The 22,961-nt window shown below is 36.7% G+C and overlaps 1 protein-coding gene across 2 annotated transcripts in view; it reads right to left on the reverse strand.

The window, feature by feature from the left end:
* LOC150077096 (papilin-like) overlaps positions 1–22,961 on the reverse strand; it is a 724,323-nt gene that overhangs the window by 280,665 nt on the left and 420,697 nt on the right. For both annotated transcript variants that reach the window (XM_090386252.1, XM_090386253.1), the window contains exons 18-19: positions 15,132–17,480; positions 2,646–3,148 (exon numbers count right to left, since the gene is read on the reverse strand). In XM_090386252.1, the coding sequence (XP_090242378.1) occupies positions 2,646–3,148; positions 15,132–17,480 (2,852 nt within the window). The remainder of the gene's footprint in view (positions 1–2,645; positions 3,149–15,131; positions 17,481–22,961) is intronic.

Below are 22,961 nucleotides of genomic sequence, written 5' to 3' on the forward strand. Positions count from 1 at the left end.
TTTGTTGCCAAAGAAGCAGAGCTGCTTTTAAACTTAATTTTTAAGCATTTATGAATAAATGCCATTCATATGACTTATGCACGACACTTAGATCTTTCAGAAGTCCAACAATGTCTTTGCAAAAACACATACTGTCCTCCATAGCAAAATATTTCCAAAACATTTTCATGTCTTTTTTGAAACACTGAAATCTTTGTTCCTGCTGCAAGTATATTTCACTGCTGTAACCTAGAACCTAACAGTTCAGTTTGTTTGTTTTTTTGCAAATCTAAGTCTCGAACCAAATCATTCAACTCATCTTATTTCATTGTACCTCATTACCTGAACGTACTGGCTCATAGTTGACATCTTGTGAAGTGAACACTTCTGGGGAATTCTCAACTTGAACTTGATCACTATTATCTTCCCCACTACTGTTATCCCAAGTTTTTAGGGGGCACTGGTACTGGCAAAATGTCACTGTGTGGAATGAGCCGAATTGCAGAAGGTATATTTGGATAAATCATAGTGTTTACTTTTTTTAGACATACGAGATATATTTGTCATACAAAAATAGCAATCATTAATGTGGTTAGATGGCTCTTGCCAAACCACAGGTACTGCAAAAGGTAATGCTTTGAGTTTGCCATGTAACCACTTCCTAAGGTTTGTCATGCAGGTAATACAACACTTGTGAGGCACCCAAGGTTTGTCTTGATCACCAATTTTACATCTGAAATAAAATCTGAAGTAATGTCATAGATATTTTTCCATTCAGTCTTTGGGGTAAATCGTCCACAAACATAACAAAAATTGTCTGGATGATTGATACACTTCCTATGTGTCACCTTATTCATTGTAGCACTAAATAAATTTCTGAAAATGCAAATTCAGTTTTGAACACTACAATATAAAAATAACACAAATTCAATTTTTATCAGCATGTAGTACACAGATGTGGCAACTTACTAGTTCTACTCGTGTGAAAACACTGAAAGGGAAAATATTTGTGAATCGGCAGATAGAGCCGGAAATTATTTTACTGCCACTAAAAGGGTTGTGGGGCACACCCTCCAACTCTCGAGGGGCTGTTTATGTTTGGAGGATAGATTTACAACCCTGTGAATGTGTCACAATCAGTTAATACGTGGAAAACCTTGGCACAGACTACAAAAATCCTCGCCAAAAACGCTAAGTGTGCTTTCTTCGAATTGTAAATTGTTACATCGGAATTTGAACCTAAAAACCATAGGTAGAGTAGGATTGTTTATCACAAGAAAATCGAGGCCAGAATCGATTGATAAAATTAAGAGAATTAGCTTATATCTGTTAAAATAAATCAGTATGTCATACATTACTGGCTAAATTATGCGAAATTGGCATATTTTGATAAAACGTAACTCCCTCTATATTTAATAACTGTGGCTTGATGTGAAATTATCATGGTGATTTTCAAAAATCTAAGCATAAAAATTGGTTAAAAACAGCATTTAAGTTCCTGGAGGTAAAAATCGTGTTGGCTAGTGTTATTATAATAAGTAATGGCGATGCCAAAGATGGAGACTACCAACCAAAGACCAAAATCCACATATAAGATATGTCCTAACATGTTTGATGACATTGACAACACACCATTATTGATTTATCCCTTCATGGAAGAAAATCTGAATTGGGGTTGGGGTATCTTATTCATGTAATGCTTCTTGAACATTGTCCCGCTTTAGTGAAAGTTAAAAATGAGTTTTCTTTCATTATTTTGGATAGAAATATATATTATTCAGATGCCACTATAATTATTATACTGATGCCATTATAAAAATACTTTTTAATCTGATAAAAAATGCTTCACTGCATTATAGTTGTCTATCTTGCAGTCATGGCAAAGCTATGTTCCCTCCATTGACAGCAACAAGCTTTGACTTGTTGCACACTTCACTAACATCATTTTAAATCAAATAACATCACCAAGGAGGTGAATCCATTATTTATTAAACACTCAAGGCACCAGTACAACAGCTGTTGCAAGTCTTTCCAGATCTTCAGTAGGTGGCCTCTATAGGCAACATCAAGTTGAAGCAATGAATAAATGTATTGAGACTAAATGAGAAGCCAAGTAGTTTGCAGAAGAAAAACTTCTGATTAACTTCCAAGTTAATTTCTGAAAAAGTAAAGTGAATATTAAACTCTGGTGGTAGATGGTGTGGGTCCTTTGCAGCAATAAAGTAAAGCAATGAGGATTACATTTTAACAAAGGTGATTAAGGTGGTGCCTTAAGTTTTTAATGAATAATGGAAATGTTATTCAATTGCTTCCTTGGAAATGTTATTCAACTGCTTCCTTGGAAATGTTATTCAATTAAAAATGATAGAGATAATTTTAGGTCAACTAGTGGATAATGTTGTTTCTAAAGTGAGCAGCAAGACCAAGCTAGTCACTGTTAATGGGAACACAAGTTCTCCATGACAACAAGACAGACAAATATACCACAATGTAGAAATTTTTTAAGATATTACAATACCTGCATTAAAATGTAACCAATTCCTTTACTTTATTGCAAAAAAACTTTCTGTCACTATTGGAATTTCTGATAATTCTATATAACCACTGCCTTCTTTCTTGAATACTATAATATATATTCTTCAAGATTATAATATATATGTGTTTACCTCCAGTTTCCTTGGTATCAGGCAACACAATCACCTCTGGACATCCCTCAAAATTATGACCATGAGCAGCTGTAATGCCATCTGGACAACATCTATATGGTGTAGAGGCACAAGGACACCCTTCATAGTGAGTACCCCTAGCAGGAGTACGTCTATCTGGACAACAACCAAATGGAAAACTTTCACAAGGGCAACCAGTGTAATCAAGAGAACGTGCAGGAGTGAGCCCATCTGGACAACAGCCAAAGGGCAATGTGTTACATGGGCATCCCACAAAATCAGCACTTGGAGCCACTGTCTTCCTGTCAGGACAGCACCCATGTAAGGTAGTTTCACAGCTGCAACCTTCTTCATGTAGACCTAAGGCTGGAGTTACACCATCTGCACAACACCCAAATAACATTCGATTACAAAAGCAACCATCAAATTCTGGTCCCCTGGCTGGTGTGTATTTATCTTGGCAACAACCATATGGATATTGTTCACAGGTACAGCCATAATATCTATAAAAATGAACAAATGAAAACATTGACTTATCACTTAATGTAAAAAAAATAATAATAAAATATCTTACAATTACTGATGCCATAAAATTTAAATAAGCACACTTAATTAATAATGCAAAATCTGGAGACTAAAATCCGATTCAGTATGCTTTCTATTATTTCCTCATTTGTGACAACTGAATAAGCAATTTAGTTTAAATTTTTGTTGTTGTTTTTTATAATTATTTTATAATCATTTTAATAAAATAACTGAAATATAAAGGATTTCAGTTAAATTTAAAAATTTATACCTCTTCTAATAAAAGTGCATTATTTTCATGGATAATTTTCAATAAAACAGGCGTTATATTAAGAGCATAAATTTATAATAAAAAAAAATTCAAATTTTTAAAAATCTAAAATTTTTTTAGATTTTAAGTGTAAATCCAAAATCATCATGGAGCAGTAAAAACAGCAGCAATAATCTCTCACATTTTTCATACATATTATATGAACACTGTATGTCAAATAGATTTTACTATTAAGTTTATAAATACAGTTGATAAATGCATAAATACAGTTCATAAATGGAGCAGTAACAAGAGCAGCAATCAACTCTCACATGAGATAATCTGTTTTTTGGCATGTTTTCATTCATATCATATGAACACTCTATGTAAAATTTATTTTACTATTAAGTTCATAAATACAGATAAATATTTTTATGGTTTCATAACATTAAATAACATAAAAATAAGTTTGTTTACAACAAAAGAAAGTTTTTTTTATCTACTAGTGTACATAAAATACACAACAAAAAGAATTCTTATGATATATGGATGGCACTAATTAAACCTTTGAACCGATATTAGCATTGGCATTAGAAGATGCATATGATGCAAGAAAGCAAGCTTATATAATATCAGCCAAAAAAAAAATAAATAAATAAAATATTCACCCATCCATTAACTCCAAATACTGAGCTTGCTTGAACTACTCAAGACCATAAACACCTCAATCAAATCACCTCACAGGTACCTAGTCTCCAGACACTGCAATTTGCAGAACTTAAGCCTTTCTTTGTAAGAGCAACCATTTGTTCCATTCACCAATCTCATTGCCCTTCTCTATACTAGTTCCAGCAGCTCTACATCCTTCCTAAAATGAGGCCTCCAGACCTGTATATAGAACTCAAGGTTTGGCCTGACCATTGCCTTATACAAGGGGATAATTACCTCCTTATCCCTGCTAGAAAAATTACTGTTTATCATTGACAAGACACTATGAGCTACTCTTTCAGACTGTCTGCATTGCTCAGAAAACTTCATATCTGACTGCACAATTACCCCCAGGTCTTTTTCATTCTTTACCACCCCTGAGTGTAGCATCACTCAGTTGATACATTACTCTGGGGTTACAACAAAATTTATAGCTTTTTTTAACAATAAGATTTTAAAATAATATCTTTACTGCAATATACAGTAAATATGGAAGGTATCAGATCATGATCACTCATGATCTAATGAAGTATACAAATACAAAAGAATGTTTTGCTCAGAAAAAACACTATAGCAACTTTAGATTTCAGTGCAACAGCTTTAGAATTGTACTAAACTCCAAAGACATTGAGAATCATTATTACTGTATGATTAAGATATATATTTAAATTAGACATACAATCAATTAAGGTTATTTTTTGAAGTTTTTTCTTTGTGCTTATGAAATGTAGCGTGCACTAAAGGTATAGTTTTAAGCATTTATTTGCACATATTTGCTTATTTTTGTAATTAATTATATAAATATTTAAAAATGATACAATAACATTAAGCTGGCCATTGCTGCCACGAATATTGCATGCATTTTTTTGGGAAAATTTTTGTCAAGGGTAGTTTTCCTATGAATCAAGTAAAATTTCATGAGAGAGAGAGAGAGAGAGAGAGAGAGAGAGAGAGAGAAAGAGAGAGATTTTAAATGAAAATTTAGAGTTGTACATGAGGCAGGGTAAAATGTCAACAAAATGAGGTTTAACATCTGGGTAGTAAATCCCGGAATAACATTTGATACTACCATTTGGGTAGTTTCAAACCAAAGTGGTAATAAAGAACTAGAGTTAATTGCACCAGCTGACATGAAATTCTCTGGGCAGTGCAAACAAGCTGATAGGACAGCCAATAGGGTTCTGTCAATGATATACAGAAACTTTGTCACCAGGAACAAAGAGGCCACATCAAGAATACTGCATAGAAGTCAGGAATTCTGTGACCCTTCCTCATTTTAGGAAGGACACAGATCTGTTGTAAGAAATGTAAAGAAGAGCAACAAGGTTAGTCTTACACATAAGGATATTCTTACCAAGAGAGACTGAGATTCTATAAACTTCCATCTCCAGAAACAAGGCACTTGTGGCAACATAACTGAAGTGTGTAAGGCTTTGAAACGGTTAAGTAAATTAATGCTCATGGAAACTTTACTCTTTCTGAAATGAAAACACACAAGGTGGCATGAATTTAAATTGAAAAAGGGTGGCACAGAACAGATGTGTGGATATTTGTAATCAGTGAAAGAGGAGTAAATTGCTGGAATAAATTTTGAACCTAATCTTGTATAGCTTGAATAAATTTAAGAAAGGTTTGGAGATAATTGGAAGAAACAGAGAAATTAAGTGCTTTTTTTGTTAACACTAGTACTAAAATTGAAAAAATGCATATATACAGTTTTGTGCAAATCAGCAGAGACTAATATAGCCATAATATAAAATTAAAAAGGAAAATAACAATAGGTCTAATAATTCCAACAGAAGAGGTATAAGAGCAAAGGTTTTCTGACAAACCATAAAATTTAAATATAAATACAAAAAGCAAAAGCCAAAAATAACAAATTAAGAACTAAAAGGAATAAATTTAGAACCCACTACAGGAATGTGGATCCAAGACTGTGAAATATCAAGAAAAGCCTATGGTAGATATAAACTAGTCTGTAGTCAAGCAACAAAAGAGGTTAGGCAAGATATGGCAGATTACAAGAGGTCTCTGGCAAAGAATGCAGGCTTATTTATGTTAACAGTACAATGAAGGGGTTTTACATTGGTCTACTTGATATCGACTGTTTAACTGTTGATGATCCTGCTCAGGTTTCTGACAAACTATACTACACTTTGAAATGTTTTCAAAGCCATGGAAGTGACATAGCAAAGGAAACAGAACTAAAAAATACCACAATAAAATAGTTTAGAATATAAATAATTAATTTATTAATTCATACCAACTAAGAAATACTGTTCAAGGCTTAGACCTAAATAGATGTCAGATAAACTGATGAGATCTATGGCAAAGAAGAAAAATGCATGGGATGCATATAAATTAAGTGATATAGAAGCCTATGGTAGACATAAACTAGTCTGTAATAAAGCAACAAAAGAGGTTAGGCAAGATACGGCAGATTACAAGAGATCTCTGGCAAGATAAATAAGAAGTCCAGACTTCTTATTTATGTTAACAGTAAAATGAAGGCGTTTTACATTGGTCTACTTGATACTGATTGTTTAACTGTTGATGAGCCTGCTCAGGTTGCTGACAAACAAAACAGATATTTTTACATCTACAGTCACACGTGAGGAATTCTGTAAGGAAGAGGTGCCAAAGTTTATCAAACTCTAAGAGAGAGAGAAAGCTAAATGATTTTGTGATAACTGAGAGGAAATTGGAAGAGAATATTTTTACGCTAAACATAAAAAAGGCATCTAGGGTGAGTGGAATCTATCCAATCATATTGAGGGAGGCAGCAGAGGAAATAAGCAAATCCTTAGCAAATTATGAGAGCATCTTTGGATTTTGGGGAGGTCCCTGTGGACTGGATATATGAATGTATCCCCCCCCCCAATTCACAAAGGGGAAATCAAATGGTGACAGGAGTAAGTATAGACCTGTTAGCTTAGCTTCTGTTCCAGAGAAAATAATGGCGCCATTGGTTAAAGAAATAATGGAGGACCATCTGAACAGGAATGCAGTTATACTGCAGTCACAGCATGGATTTCTAAGGGCAGATCGTGTCTTGACTAATCTGAGTGGATACTATGATACAGTAACAAAGGAACTGGATGAAAAAAACAATTTTGATATAATAAATTTGGATTTAAGGAAAGCTTTTGGTACTGTTGCACATGAAAGGCTGTCATAGGAACAGTGTGACATTAAGGACAAGTTACTAGTATGGATGAATTGATGATTGAGTGGGACAAGACAGAAAGTGGTTATCAATGGACACTGCTCTTTATGGGCTAATGTTATTAGTGGAGTCCCCCATGGTTCAATGCTGGGTCCATTGTTGTTTTCTATATTTATTAATGATATTGATGAAGGTATATGTGGCTTAATGTCTGCAGATGATACAAAGGTTGACAGGATGGTGAATGACAGTAATGCCAGTATGCTACTGCAACATGATCAAAAAAAATTTGGACAGATGGGCTGAGAAATGGAAGTTGAAGTTTAACATTGACAAATGCAAGGTACTGCATATGGGTAGCAGTAATCTCAGATTAACATACCAGATCTGTGGTACTACACTCACGGTAGTGGAATTTGAAAAAGACCCAAGGTAATTGTGCAGTCAGATATGAATTCTCTGAGCATTGAAATAGAATGGGCTAGTAAATCAGAATGTCTTGTAATGGGGGATTTTAACTTTCCAGATATTTACTGGAACTTGTGGATTGGTCACATGCACAATAGCAAAACTTTTGTGGATTTATTGGATGACTGTTTTCTACAGCAACATGTTAGAGAGGCAACCAGAGAGAGTAATACACTATCTGGTTATCAACAGTGATTATTCGTGCATTAAGAATTTTCAGAAAAAGGAACCACTGGATGGCAGTGATCACAGTGTACTGATGTGGGATTTACTTGAAGATATTTACTACCATCAGAGGTAATGGGAAAGGTTTTTGCTTCCGTAAAGGTGACTACAGTAGTCTCACACAGTTTTTAAACTGTATACAGTGAAACCAACTGATGATGTTACTGGCAGCAAATTCTAAATGGGAAGCATTCAAGGAATTAATCGTGGAAGCTACTAGCCTTTTCATACTGATTAAGAAATACTGTTCACAAGGTTTAGGCCTAAATGGATTTCAGATGAACTAATGAAACTCATGAAATGCATGGGATGAATGTAAATTATCAGGCAACAAAGATTTCTTGTAATTTACCTTCGTTTGCCTAACTTCCTTTGTGACTTGATTACAGACTAGCTTATAACTATCATAGGCAGAAGCCTATGATAGTTAGGTAAGCAAAGTTAAATTACAAGAAATCTTTGACAAAAGATGCTAAGAAAAACAGCAAGAACTTCTCTAGTTATATAATCTCGAGAAGGGAGGATGAATCAGATTGGTCCACTTAATATCGATGGTTTGACTGTTGATGATCCTGCTCAGATAGCTGACAATCTGAATGAGTATTTTGCATCTACATTGACACGTGACGGTTATTAAGGGAGGAAAATGCCGGAAGTTAATCAAACTCGAACATGGTGCTTAATGATTTTGTAATAACTGAGAGCAAAGTGGAGGAGAAATTGATGAAGTTAAACATAAGAAAGGCACCTGTGGTGGATGGGATCTATCCAGTTATATTAAAGGAGGGGGGCAAAGGAAGTAAGCAAAGCCTTAGCCATAATTATGAGAGCATCTGTGGACTAAGGAGATGTCTCCACAGACTGTAGATGTGCAAATGTATCCCCAATTTACAAAGAGGGGGGGGAACTAAAGGTGAAACTAGTAATTACAGACCTGTTATTTTAGCTTCTGTTCCAGGGAAAATAATGGAGTCACCAGTTAAAGATGCATTGCAAGTTATCTAGACAAGACTGCAATAATAATTCAAACACAGCATGGGTTTGTTAAGGGAAAGTCTTGTCTGATAAATCTGATTGGATACCATAACGTGGTTACAAAAAAACTGGGTGCAAAAAATTTTGCATCCAGATTAATTTTGATAACATATACGAAAACTCCCCGATCTAAGTAAGGGTTTCATTCCGTGGAACGCCACGTAAGTCGGAATTTCCCCCATGCTTGTGCAGCACTCGCAACTGTGCTCGCTGAATTGATTGAATAAAAAAAGAAATGTTCAATAAATGTCTAAATAGAATTATTTATTGTATTTATTCAATTTTTTATTTCATGCGCAGGAAAAATTACAAAAGCGTGCAATTTAAAGAATTTCAAAATTATAAAATTACAAAAAAAAAGAGGAGACAGACATAACGTCAGTAAGTTTTACCTCTCGAGCATCATTGCTGGAATCAACATCTTCAGCTGATAAGTACGCCACTGTGGAGGTTGAGGGCTATGAAGATTTAGAAGCGGTCGGCTGCTCAACCTTATGAAAGAACATATTAATGGATGACTGGACGGTGGCTTTTTTCTTTTCATCATAGATTTATTTGTAGCAAGAGCAAGCAAGCATATCATTCACACCTCTGTTGACTTTTAAAAATCATTCGCTGTCAGGATCCATCTTCTCAAACCTTGCCATTGCCATCTCTCTGAGGTTGAAGCGTCTCGGCTCCTCATTTGGTTCACCTTGAGCTTCGTCAGCATTTTCTTCTTTCACTATCGCTGCCTGGAAGTCAATAAGGTCTTCGCTAGATAATTCCTTCTCTTCTTCCTCTATTAACTCCTCCACATCTTTGGCATCAACCTCCAACTGAAGTAGCTCTGCAACCTTTACAATCTTATCTGTAACCTCTTCATATGATTTGTCTTTTTCAAACCCTTTGAAGCCTTTTACATGCTGCGGGATATTTTCTTCCACCCGCCATTCTTTTAGTAATTTTCACCCAGGTCTTATTAATGTTTAAGATGGCATGGTAAATATTGTAAGATTTCCAAAAGTCTCTTAACGTAAAATTTTTCTCATCGTAACTACTGCAGACAATGCCTGAGCAAATGTTGTGCATAAATAGTATGCTTTTAAATTTGAAATAACACCCTGATCCATAGGTTGGATGAGTGAAGTCGTGTTTAGTGGTAGAAATATGACTCTCACGTTCGAATTGAAATCATCTAGATGCGTAGGATGTCCAGAAGCATTATCTAATAGAAACAAAATCTTGAAAAGAACATCGTTGTCTTGTCTTTACAATATTTTTCAACCTCGGGAATGAAGCAACATTTAAACCAATCCTCAAAGACAGATATTGTTATCCATGCTCTCTGGTTCGATCGGAAATCCATGGGTAGGGTGGCTTTATTGATACCCTTAAATGCACAAGGATTTCCAGAATGGTACACAAGTAGTGGTTTTAATCTGTAATCGCTCGCTGCATTAGCCCCAAGCAAGAGCGTGGACCTATCTTTTGACACCTTGAAACCTGGCATTGTATTTTTCCTCTTTGGCAATGTATGTTCAATCCGGCATTTTTTTCCAATACAGAGCAGTCTTGTCAACGTTAAAAATTTGCTTTGTTGAATAGTTGCCTTCACCAATAATTTTTTCCAACACATCACAAAATTTCTCTGCAGCTGCAGAATCGGCAATGGTGACTTCACTGCATACTTTAACGTATGCAGTGAAGATAGGCTGTCAAGAGCGTTACTATGAGGAATTGTTAAAATGCCAAGTATGATGTGGGATAATTTGTTATATTTTAACCTTCCTTGTGCACATATTAGTTCTCTAGTCTAGGATTGCTGTACGTAGCCGAGTGGTCAGGGGCGAGAGTGCATAGCACACGTTCCTTGAGTGGACTGGGGTTCAAGCCCGTGACTACTAAATACGATAAATATTTGTATTGACGATTTATTGTAAACTCTACTGACTAGGTTGTCGTGCTGGAGTATAAACAGAAAATTTTTACATCAATTCTTTCTTCTTTCATAATAATATCTGCTAGCTCCCACACTGAAACTGACAGAACTGATGCTGAAAAATATCTGTTGCTTCATCTACAAAACTGGAAACTCGACAAAAAATTTCAAATTTGAAAATGATGCACTGCCACTTAATAAAATTGTGCTATCTCACTATTTATAAGAAAATCAAGGAGAAATCTAGAACTATTTAGTCACGTGCAGAAATAAGAGTACTTCCTCTCTGAATAGAAGAACAGAATATTCTCCTCTTGTTTTAGACTTTCCATGACCTGTAAATCTGGAGAATTGGCAGCTGAGACCTTTGATTAAGTATGGAGAAAAACTCAGTATTAGTTAGATGTATGACTCTTAACTGTACACACACTGAAGTTCTGTAATATTGTTACATGGACCTATTGAGATGAATAAAATAAAACAAAAATATAATGTACAGTCACTCCCCGACTTACATAAGAGTGGCGTTCCGCGGAACTTTATGTAAGTCGAATTTTATGTAAGTCGGAATTTCCCTAAATGCTTATGCAGCACTTGCAAATTTGATTGAATTTGATTAAAACAAAAAAGAAATGTTCGAAAAACATGGTAATAGAATTATTTATTCAATTTTTTTATCTCGTGAGCAGGAAAAATTACAAAAGTGTACAGGCGCTGCCATAGCCAGGTGGGCAGGAGCAGCAGTGCATAGCACACGCTTCTTGATTAGACTGGGGTTCGAACCCGTGACCACCAAATACAGAGGATGCAGAAAGGTCAGGGAATGACAATCGCATATCCCCAGAGCAATATGGCCTTAGTTGCTAATGCTCCTGAAAAAACCAAATAACAAACAAACTAACAATAACAAACAAAAATGTATAAAATTAGAAAAATTTCGAAATTATCAAATTGCAAAAAGAGAGAGGAGACAGGCATAACCGTCAGCAAGTTTTACCTTTCGGGTGTCACTGCCAGAATTACCGCATTTCCCCATGTATAAGACGCTCCCATGTATAACACGCACCTTAATTTTGGGGCCCAAAATTTGAAAAACAAAAAAAAAAGTATTATATAAAGTTATTGAACTCAAGTTTTATTCATCATAAAATTCATACAACTCCTCATCACTGTCAAAACTCCCATCCATTAGCTTGTCCTCATCTGTGTCTGATGACAAATCACTGTCTTCATATATTCCCTCGTCCTCAGTTCCATCTATGGCATTTGAAATGCCACACTTCTTAAATGACTTGACAACGATCTCAATCTTGATATTAACCCAGGATCTTTTCACCCAGGCACAAACTTCTCCTATAGCTGGTTTCTTCACTCTTCCTGCTGGTGTAAAATTGTCCCCAGAAGACTTCATCCATTGGTTCCATTCGTCTCTCACGGCAGCATTGAAGGGTTTGTTAATGCTGATATCAAGTGGTTGGAGCTGGGATGTCAAGCCTCCAGGTATGACGGCAAGTTTTGTTTTTTGCTCTGCAGCAATCTTCTTTGTGTTTTTTGTTATGTGTGCCCTGAACTGATCAAGCACCAATAGGGCAGGTTTGCGTAAGAGCCCACCTGATCTCCTGCTCCAAACTTTCTCAAACCAGATCTTCATCCCTTCCTGATGCATCCAACCCTTGTCATGAACGTGGACAATCACTCCTCGAGGAATGTCATCTTTTGGCATCGTTTTGCGTTTGAAAATCAGCATAGGAGGCAGCTCGGTTCCATCGGCACAACAAGCTAGAACAACTGTATAATGGCTCTTTTCATGTCCACTTGTCTTCACAGTTACAGTTTTCACCCCCTTCTTATCAACAGTTCTGTTACTTGGGACATCAAATTGAAGGGGGACTTCGTCCATATTTGCAATCTGTCCCAACTCAAACTGATGTGTCTTCCGACATTGAATGACAAAACGATGAAATTCAAGGACCTTCTGCTCATAGCTTTCAAGCATCTTTTGGGCAAGTCTGATATGTGTACGCATGCTTAGTCCATTCCATTTCATGAACCTGAAGCACCAATTGTGTCCTCCTTTGAAATCAGTAACTTCTTTTTCATCAGCAATTCTTCTTGCCTCATGCTGAACCATCTTTGTGGACACAGGGATTCCAATTGCCCTTTACTCCTCAATCCATATCTTCAATTCCCTCTCTAAATCAGGCCATTTTGCTGACTTGCCTCTAATGGCCTTCTTCTGCCGTGGCGTTTTCAGTAGGGTTTCTTCTTTCCGTAGCCAGTCTCAGATTGTTTTCTCAGTTGGAGGAGGAGGAGGACCAAACTTACGTTCAGCAGCACGATTTCCATTCACTTTTGCAAAGTGGATCACTTTTAACTTGAATTCAGCACTGTACGAAAATCTTTTCTGAGCCATTTCTGGGCAGAAGGTGACAAAATGTAATCTAATATACCGGTAACAAGTGCGAAACAATGAGCGTAAAGACAACAAGCGCGAAAAAGCCCGAAATGCAAGTAAAAAAAAATCTACAGCCCCTGTATAAGACACACCCAGTTTTTAGACCCCAAATTTTTTTGAAAAAAAGGTGTGTCTTATACATGGGGAAATACGGTAACTCTCTAGCTGAAAAGCACACCGCTGTGGAAGTTGAGGGCTGTGGGGATTTAGAAAGTGTTTTTTCCAACACATCACAAAATTTCTCTGCAGTTGCAGAATTGGCACTGGTAACTTCACCACATACTTTAATGTTTTGGAAACCAGAGTGATGCTTGAACCTATTAAACCACCCATTGCTTGCCATGGACTTGGGTTGGGGTTTGGCATACTTATCCTTAATATCTTCATAAATACTTCTTGCTTCTGCTTGAATGGCCATTGGACTCAGGGGCACTTGCTTCTGAATCTGATTTTCCATCCTAATATTATTAATAGCTTTTCCATCTTTGATATAGCACCTGAACATTGTTTTGTGATCACTGTTGATCTTAAATGCATTGATCCTTTAATATATGTGCACTGTCCCTTAAAATAGTATTCACTGTTGAAGCAGCAAGACCTAATTCCGTGCAATACATAACAAACTTTGTCCTGCTTCGTACTTATTATTTAATCATCTTCATTTCTAAATAAAATTTTTTTTCATTTCCTAACACTTGCACTTTCTGTTGGTCCCTTTCCCTTCACCATTCTAATAAGTAAATAGGAATGAAGAGAAGATTCTGAAAATTTATTTGTTTTTTATATGATTGAAGATTTCAGTGAAGGGGAACTCATTTCACCATAATACCGTAACGTAAAAACCCACAGAATTCCAGTTATCGGTATTATCACAAATGCAATAAGATTGAGTTTACTACCCATTTACAATAGATTGCGCTAACAGAAAAGCCCAATAAACCAGGAAATTGTTTTTATTATTTTATTTTACCTCCAGAAATGTGCTTTAGAAAAATATCACAAAGGTGTTCAAAATTGATTCTTATAACGGAACAATGATAATGATGAAAGGGTAGTGCAATTTCCATTATAAAAATGACCTTTTAGAGAGATAAATAGCTTAGTTATATAGCGAAAATTTCAATTTCCGATGTTTTGGAACAAATTGCCAAAAAAAAAAAAAAAAAACAATGTGTTATTGGGTTCACATTAAGACATTTTCAAGATACCTCCATATATTCCTATGGAATGTAAAATATGTTTCCAGTGATTCACCGGGGAGTGCCTGTATAATAATAACATATTTTTTTCACTGCTTACAAAATCCCACCATTCATTTGTGGAAACCCTGTAAGTTGTATATGTTTTCACAAAGGATTTGATAGAAATCCATCAAGTACATATTTTTCTCAATTGTTCCTATTTTATGGTTGTAATTTAACTTTTGGACATCAGAGGATCAAAACAAGAGTTAGCAGACTTGTTCCACTTGAGGTCCTCAGAAATGATGGACATTCCTTAAATAGTTTTTTCCCTAACCTTACAGCATTCTTCTGTAATACTTATAGTATATTAAAGTGTTAATGGGTTTGCACCAGAAAGTATTTATTCCATCATAAGCATACACTGAGCTTTATGATTTAAAAAAATAATATTATATCTGGCATTAAAAGAATATTAGTAATATTCTGGAATTATATATATTTGTTTAAAACATAATTTTTTAACATTTTAAATTTTTATTTAATACTCACCTATCCCCTTGGGCAGGTGTAATGCCATCTGGACAGCATCCATATGGAAATGTTTGACAACCACATCCAAAATAAGATGGACCTAATGCAGCTGTAATATTATCTAGACAACATCCAAATTTAGTTGCACTGCAACAACCAAATTCATTAGGACCCTGTGCGACAGCCACCCCATCTGGACAACATCCAAATATTGTATAAGCACATCCTTTGTCACTCTCTTCCCTGCAATCATCATTATTAGGACCTGCAGCAATGGTAACATTATCAGGGCAACAGCCAAAAGTTGTATTTAAACAGCCTACAAGTTTTTCTTCACACCCATCATTATCAGGTCCTAGGGCAACTGTAACATTATCAGGGCAACAGCCAAAAATTGTATTTAAGCAATCGACAATTTCTTTCTCACACCCATCATTATCAGGACCTAGAGCAACTGTAACATTATCAGGACAACAGCCAAAAGTGGTGTTTAAGCAATTTACAATTTCTTCTTCACAGCCTTCATTACTAGGTCCAAGGGCAACAGTGACATTATTGGGACAACAGCCAAAAGTACTGTTTAAGCAATCTACAATTTCTTCCTCACACCCATCATTATCAGGTCCAAGGGCTATAGAAACATTATCTGGACAACAGCCAAAAGTGGTGTTTAAGCAGTCTACAATTTCTTCTTCTTTGCACCCTTCACTGCCAGGTCCAAGGGCTATAGAAACATTATCAGAACAACAGCCAAAAGTTGTGTTTAAGCAATCTATGATTTCTTCCTCACACCCTTCATTATCAGGTCCTAGAGCAATTGTAATGTTATTGGGGCAACAGCCAAAAGTGGTGTTTAAGCAATTTACAATTTCTTCTTCACAGCCTTCATTACCAAGTCCAAGAGCAACAGTAACATTATCAGGACAACAGCCAAAAGTGGTGTTCATACAATCTACAAGTTCTTCTTCACATCCTTGATTACCAGGTCCAAGGGCCACTGTAACATTATCAGCACAACAACCAAAAGTGGTGTTTACACAATCTATAAGTTCTTCTTCACATCCTTCATTATCGGGTCCAAGGGCCACTGTAACATTATCAGCACAACAACCAAAAGTGGTATTTAAGCAATCAACAATTTCTTCCTCACACCCTTCATTATCAAGTCCTAGAGCAATTGTAACATTATCAGAGCAACAGCCAAAAGTGGTGTTTAAGCAATTTACAATTTCTTCTTCACAGCCTTCATTACCAAGTCCAAGAGCAACAGTAACATTATCAGGACAACAGCCAAAAGTGGTGTTCATACAATCTACAAGTTCTTCTTCACATCCTTGATTACCAGGTCCAAGGGCCACTGTAACATTATCAGCACAACAACCAAAAGTGGTGTTTACACAATCTATAAGTTCTTCTTCACATCCTTCATTATCGGGTCCAAGGGCCACTGTAACATTATCAGCACAACAACCAAAAGTGGTGTTTAAGCAATCAACAATTTCTTCTTCACACCCTTCATTATCAGGTCCTAGGACAATTGTAACATTATCAGAGCAACAGCCAAAAGTGGAGTTTAAGCAATTTACAATTTCTTCTTCACAGCCTTCATTACCAGGTCCAAGGGCAACAGTGACATTATCAGGACAACAGCCAAAAGTGGTGTTTATACAATCTACAAGTTCTTCACATCCTTCATTACCAGGTCCAAAGGCCACTGTAACATTATCAGCACAACAACCAAAAGTAGTGGTTAAACAGTTCCTATCTTCACAGCCTTCATTATTAAAACCTTTGGCGGAAGTAATATTATCAGGACAGCAGCCATACAGAGTGTTCCAGCATTCACTTTCAGGTTCACCACTCCCTTCTAAATCATCACACCCCTGAAATTCTGGCCCAATAGCTATGGTGATGTTATCTGGACAACAGCCATAATCGGTAGTATTACATTCAATAAACTCTGTTGGTCCAGTTAGCAAAGTAATATTTTCAGAACAACCCTCATTGTTTGGTCCTTCTGCAGGAGTTAAACCATCACTACAACATCCATATAATGATTCAATGCAGTCTTCTCCAGATGGCATACCCTCTTCACAACCCAAAAAGTCTGGACCTTGAGAAACTGTAATATTATCTGGACAACAGCCATAAGTTGTATTAAAACATTCTTCAGGCTTAAAATCACACCCGGTGAAATTTTCTCCGCTAGCTGCAGTAAACCCATCTGGACAACATCCCCACAACGTACTATTACATTCACGATCTTCAGGACACTCTTCACTTCCTGTGCCTTTAGATGGTGTCACACCATCTGGGCAACAACCATATTTAGTTTCATTGCAAGAACTGACCACAGGACATCCTTTCCTATTGAAAAAATTAAAATATAAATTATTTCCTTTAATATCATCATCACCATCATCACTAGGATCACTCATTAAAAAAACAGTCTTTTAACATAAATTAGTGAATTAAGTACAAACAATAGTCTATATATCAGCTTATAGTTAGTGCATATTAGTTTATAATCACTACATATTAGCTTATATATTAAATTCATTAATATGTATGAATTTAATATACACTGTCCTACCACTGACATCCAGACAGACACACACCTTCACTGATATCCCATCTGGTCATGCCCTATCCAAGCAGCATGTCAGACACAACTATAAATGTGTTTGTAGGCCTTTAGCAAGAGAGTAGTATAATTATGAATGCAAGATGCCATGATAAAGTAGTTAACACAATTACAGCATGGAATGATAATACAGTAATACCCCGAAGTTACGCGATAGGTGGGTCCGACGAAAATCACGTAAGTCGAATTCGCGTAAGTCGGGGTACAACTTTGCATATAAATACATATAAATTTTGCTTAATTGGGACCAAGGACCAACAAAAACACTAGTTTAGAAGAAAAATATTAATAAAATTGCAGTTCTTTATACATATTAATACAAAATATGTATTAAAAAAACAAATGACTTACGTTAAAAAGTTATTTCGATGTCGATGGCTTCATAAAATCTAACAAATTCGTCTGACGACACAGCGCGTTCTTTTTTTCACGCAGAATTTCTTCGTAGCAAGCTAATAATTTTTTTATTCCTTGCTTTGTAGCTATAACACGTTCTTCGTTGGAGTCTATGTTTTCTAAAATTTTTAAGCCCTTTACAATTGAGCCCTTTTCAATTTTCAACCTGTCAAGTTTGCAATTGTCATGTGCTTTTCGCCGTTGCTTCATTTAGGCCTGTAGCACGTGCAATATCACATAGTCTTTCATTTCGCTCAAAGCGTTTCACAATTTCATATTTTTTCTCTATCGACAGAGGCGGACTGGCCATAAGCCTTACCGGGGAAACCCCGGTGGGCCAGTGTGATTTTGGCCATAAACCATAGTGTGAGGCCACTACAAATTTTGCCGGGTAAGAATTTTTGATCCAGTCCGCCTCTGTTTATCGATAATTGCTTTTCTTTTTCTCTCTGAATCTGCAGTGTCTTCACCAGTACGCTTCCTTTTCACACCTTTTAAGTATTTTACTCATTTTTAGGGAATAAAGCACAATTACAAAACGAGGTGGCACGCTTGATACACATAAACAAAGCTGCGCGCATGTAGCAACTGAATAAACAACACCATAAAGGCAGAGATACACTATTAACACCTCACATTTCTAGGGGTTACTACCATAAAACAATAAAAATCCAGTTGCGTTTCTGCTAGTGAAATCTGTTATAAACTGGTAGTAAACTCGATCTAATTGCATTTGCGATTATACCGATAGCTGGAATTGTGTTGGTTTTTACGTTATTATGGTGAAATGTGTTTCCCCTTCACTGATATAAAAAACATAAAAGCAGCAAAGTTGAATTTTGTTCATCTTTCGCTCTCAATCTCCGCCGTCGCACCGTATATCGATAACATATGAAAAACGACCTTGAAGATAGTGGGCGGCAGCGTTGCCAAACGAAAAAATCAAGAACCGCGTAACTCCGAGTTCGCGTAAGTCGGGGTAGCGTAAGTCGGGGTATTACTGTAGTAACATTCCAATGGGATTGAAGCTCCCTAGGTCAACAATTGATGATGCGATCTATAAATGGAAGCAGGCTGATCACAAAACAACCCAGAAAGTCACTGAAGCTGATGGAATGTGACTGGTGAGTCCTGCAAAGAATCATCCACTTGGATTGGAATGGAGGTTGAAGTTGTCACAGCACGCATAAGCTCTCAGTGAGATGACTGGGTCACATGCTATTACCAGCTCAGTGCACTGGGCAAGGCATGATATGGCACCCATCCACAAGCCACTAATCACCCCAGGTAATTAATGCCAGACACCATCTAGCTTGGTATAAGGTATGCCATCCTTGAACAGCAAACCAATGGAAAGCTGTGCTTTTGGAGTGTCAAGTCATGGTAAATGGTTTATCAGTCTGACAGTTGTGCCTGAGTGTGGTGGATGTACAGAGCAAGCAATCTACCAGACTGCAACAAACTGACAATAAAGTTGACAGAGTTGGCGGAGGTAGCATGATGGTCTGGGGCTAATTTTCATAGGTTGGACTAATACCATTAGTTGTTTTTGGACAAAAACTACAAACACTAAGATCTATCTAGATATCCTGGACAATAATGCATTAACTGCATTGTGGCAGCACATTGGGAAAGGCTCATACCTTGTCAGCAAGAAATGTTCTATGTCATGCTCCTTTGTTGTGACAGGCATGAACATCAAAAAGTTGGACTAGCCAGCCTAGAGCTCAAATATATCCTATAGAGCAGGGGTAGCCAACACGTCAATCGCGGCTTTAATTTCGTTTGATTGTGACAAATTTTAAATATGTATATAAAAAGATTAGTCAAAATCTAAATATCATTATTATGCACCCCACTGCATATGCTTATTGGAAATCCATTGAATCATGTGACTATTCTTGTCGTCGCGCAGCCGCTAGGCTTGTCCAGTGAAAATGCACACAGTTATGTTGTGGAGAGCCTAGTGTATGTGTCAAATTCTTATTTAGCCTGCTTGATATTAATAACTGGGCAGTACACATAAGTTAATTTAATAACCTTTGATTTAAAATGAATACTATGAAAAAGAGCAAAACGTATCATTTACATCAAGAGTGGGAACTAAAATACTTTTTTGTAATGATAAAAGAAAAATGTCATTTGATTTGCAATGCTTCCATGGCTATACCCAAAAAAAGGAAATTTAGAAAGGCACTTCAACACACTGATTAGTAGTATTTCTGCATATACGTAAATATCAGTTTTTGGTAATGGCTAAGGATCTCAAAGAAACAAAATCGGATCATTCTGCAAATAAGCAAGATCATTTGCAAAAATATCCTGTTTTGAATTTAATAGTGAGAAATATGTTTCTGATATTGAGAAAGTTGTGGATGATTTTGAAACCAGATTCATTAATTTTAAAACAATTGAAGACATTGTTCAATATATTTCTTATCCATTTAATGTCGATTTAGATACGAAACAAATTGCAGAGAAAAATCGCTGAGATTTTTCATATGGAGAAAAATATTACTTGAAAATGAAATTATTACATTGTGAAACGATATCTTCCTAAAAGCCACATCATCAGAAGAAGACTTTTGGAAACATGTTTGCCGAGAAAAGTACCCAAATGTAAAAAAATGCAGGAACTTTTAAATTCTTGTTTTGATTCCACATATCTACACTGTGCTGCCACTTTATTAGGTACACCCCTGCTGTGCACACAAATGGTTTGTTCCACAATGTTACAAGTCACATGACCACAATTGTGGATATAAATCCAGCAGAACAACCTTTCTACCATCAGTTAAGCGTACAAACCATAGCAAGAATGGGGAAAAGGAGTGATCTAATGGACTTCGAACGTGGCATGGTAGTAGGTGCAAGACATGCTGGACAAAGCACCTCTGAAACGGCAATTTTCCTGAACTTTTCACGCACCACAGTTTTAAGAGCATATCGAGAATGGTGCAACCAACAGAAAACATCCTCTCAATGGCACTCCTGTGGAAGAAAATCACTTGTTGATGAGAGAGTTCAAAGGATGGCTAGAATTGTGAAAGCAAACAAAATATCACAATGGAACACTAGTCGCACTTTGTAGCGAATGGGATACAACAACTGACGGCCACATCGCGCATGTTTGTTATCAATGAAGAACAAGAGAGCACATCTCCTGTGGGCACAGCAACATCAGCACTGGATATCGAGGATTGAAAAACAGTGCTTGGTCTGACGAGTCGAAGTTCCTTGTGAATCATGTTGATTGAAGGCTCAGAACATGAATCCATGGACCCATCATGTCTGACGACTACTGTGTAAGGTGGTGGTGGTGGTGGCGGCGGCGGCAGTGTTACGGTGTGGGGAATGTTTTCTTGGCACACGCTGGGTCCATTGATACCCATAGATTCATGTCTGAATGCCACATCGTTGCTGACCAAGTGCATCCGTTCATGTTGACAGTTTATCCTCAGTCAGATAGTTACTTCCAGCAGGATAATGCGCCGGTGCACAAAGCCCGAATCACTATGGAATGGTTCCAGGAACATGACAATGACTTTTCTTTGCTGCAGTGGCCCACTCAGTCCACGGATCTCAATCCTATTGAACAACTTTGAGATGAGTTGGAAAGGGCTGTTCGCTGCAGGCCTACAGCTCTGTCGAATCTCAAGGAACTGCGTGACACACTCATGTCTGCATGGTACTCCATTCCTGCACAACGTTTTCAGCATCTTGTTCAATCCATGCCTAGACGAATTAAGGTTGTTTTGAAGGCTAAGGGAGGCTCAACACACTACTAGGTAGGTGTACCTAATAAAGTGGCAGCACAGTGCATGTGAATCGGCCTTTTCATATTTGAAACAAACAAACAAAGACAAAGAATCACTCTACTCTTACAGACTTGCAAACAAAAGTTCTTTACGGTTGGCCTTATCACAGTATATCCCCCATTTTGGAAGCTTTGCAGATGACACAAAGACACAAACTTCGCATAAATTAAAATTTTAAATACGTATAATTTAAAATAAGAATTCTGAATTGTATTTAATTTTTAAATTTATAAACATTTTTCAATATGTGTTGATTAACTTTTTTAACCATGTGCAATGAAATTCTTGAGATGGTAGATTGCGCAACATTTTGAAGAAAAAAAGTAGATCACATCACAAATTAGGTTGGCCACCCCTGCTATAGAGAACCTCTGGGATGTACTGGATTGCTGGGTGTGTATGAGGGGAGACTGCCCAAAAAACAGAGCTAAACTGGTTGCTGCTTTGAAGGCCAAATGGTCGAAAACATTGGAGGACATTTACAAAATACTGATGGAGAGCATTTCATGGAGGCTAGAGGTTGCCATAAAGCCTAAACGCTATTAGTTTTCGCTAAATGCTATTAGTTAATAAGCACACATTATTAGTTTTTCTGAAAATAAAAGTATTTGTAGATATGCATGTGTCCAGTTATTAATGGTAGGGCAGTGGATATCAATATTAAAATATATACAGGGTGTCTCAAAAATATTGGTACAAACATTTAGGGGAGGTAGGTAACATCTAAAGGAATGTGAATTGCATAGGAACCCATAACCGGAAACGTCACGGGAAAGTAGTAGCAGAGCACAAGAAGCAGAAATGACACAAGACAGTAATTAGTGGCAAACGTTTATTTGACATAATATTAACAATGGAGTACGAGATGGATGCATTTCATGATGTCACAGCAGATGTTCGAAGGTTCCACCATGAGACGCGATGTATGCATGACACCGACGCAGCATGGATTGGTGGACATGGTCGAACACACCTGGAGTTTCTTTAACA

This window comes from Mastigoproctus giganteus, chromosome 12, assembly GCF_048544385.1.
Source record: "Mastigoproctus giganteus isolate SK-2022 chromosome 12, ASM4854438v1, whole genome shotgun sequence".
In the NCBI taxonomy this organism is placed as follows: domain Eukaryota; kingdom Metazoa; phylum Arthropoda; class Arachnida; order Uropygi; family Thelyphonidae; genus Mastigoproctus; species Mastigoproctus giganteus.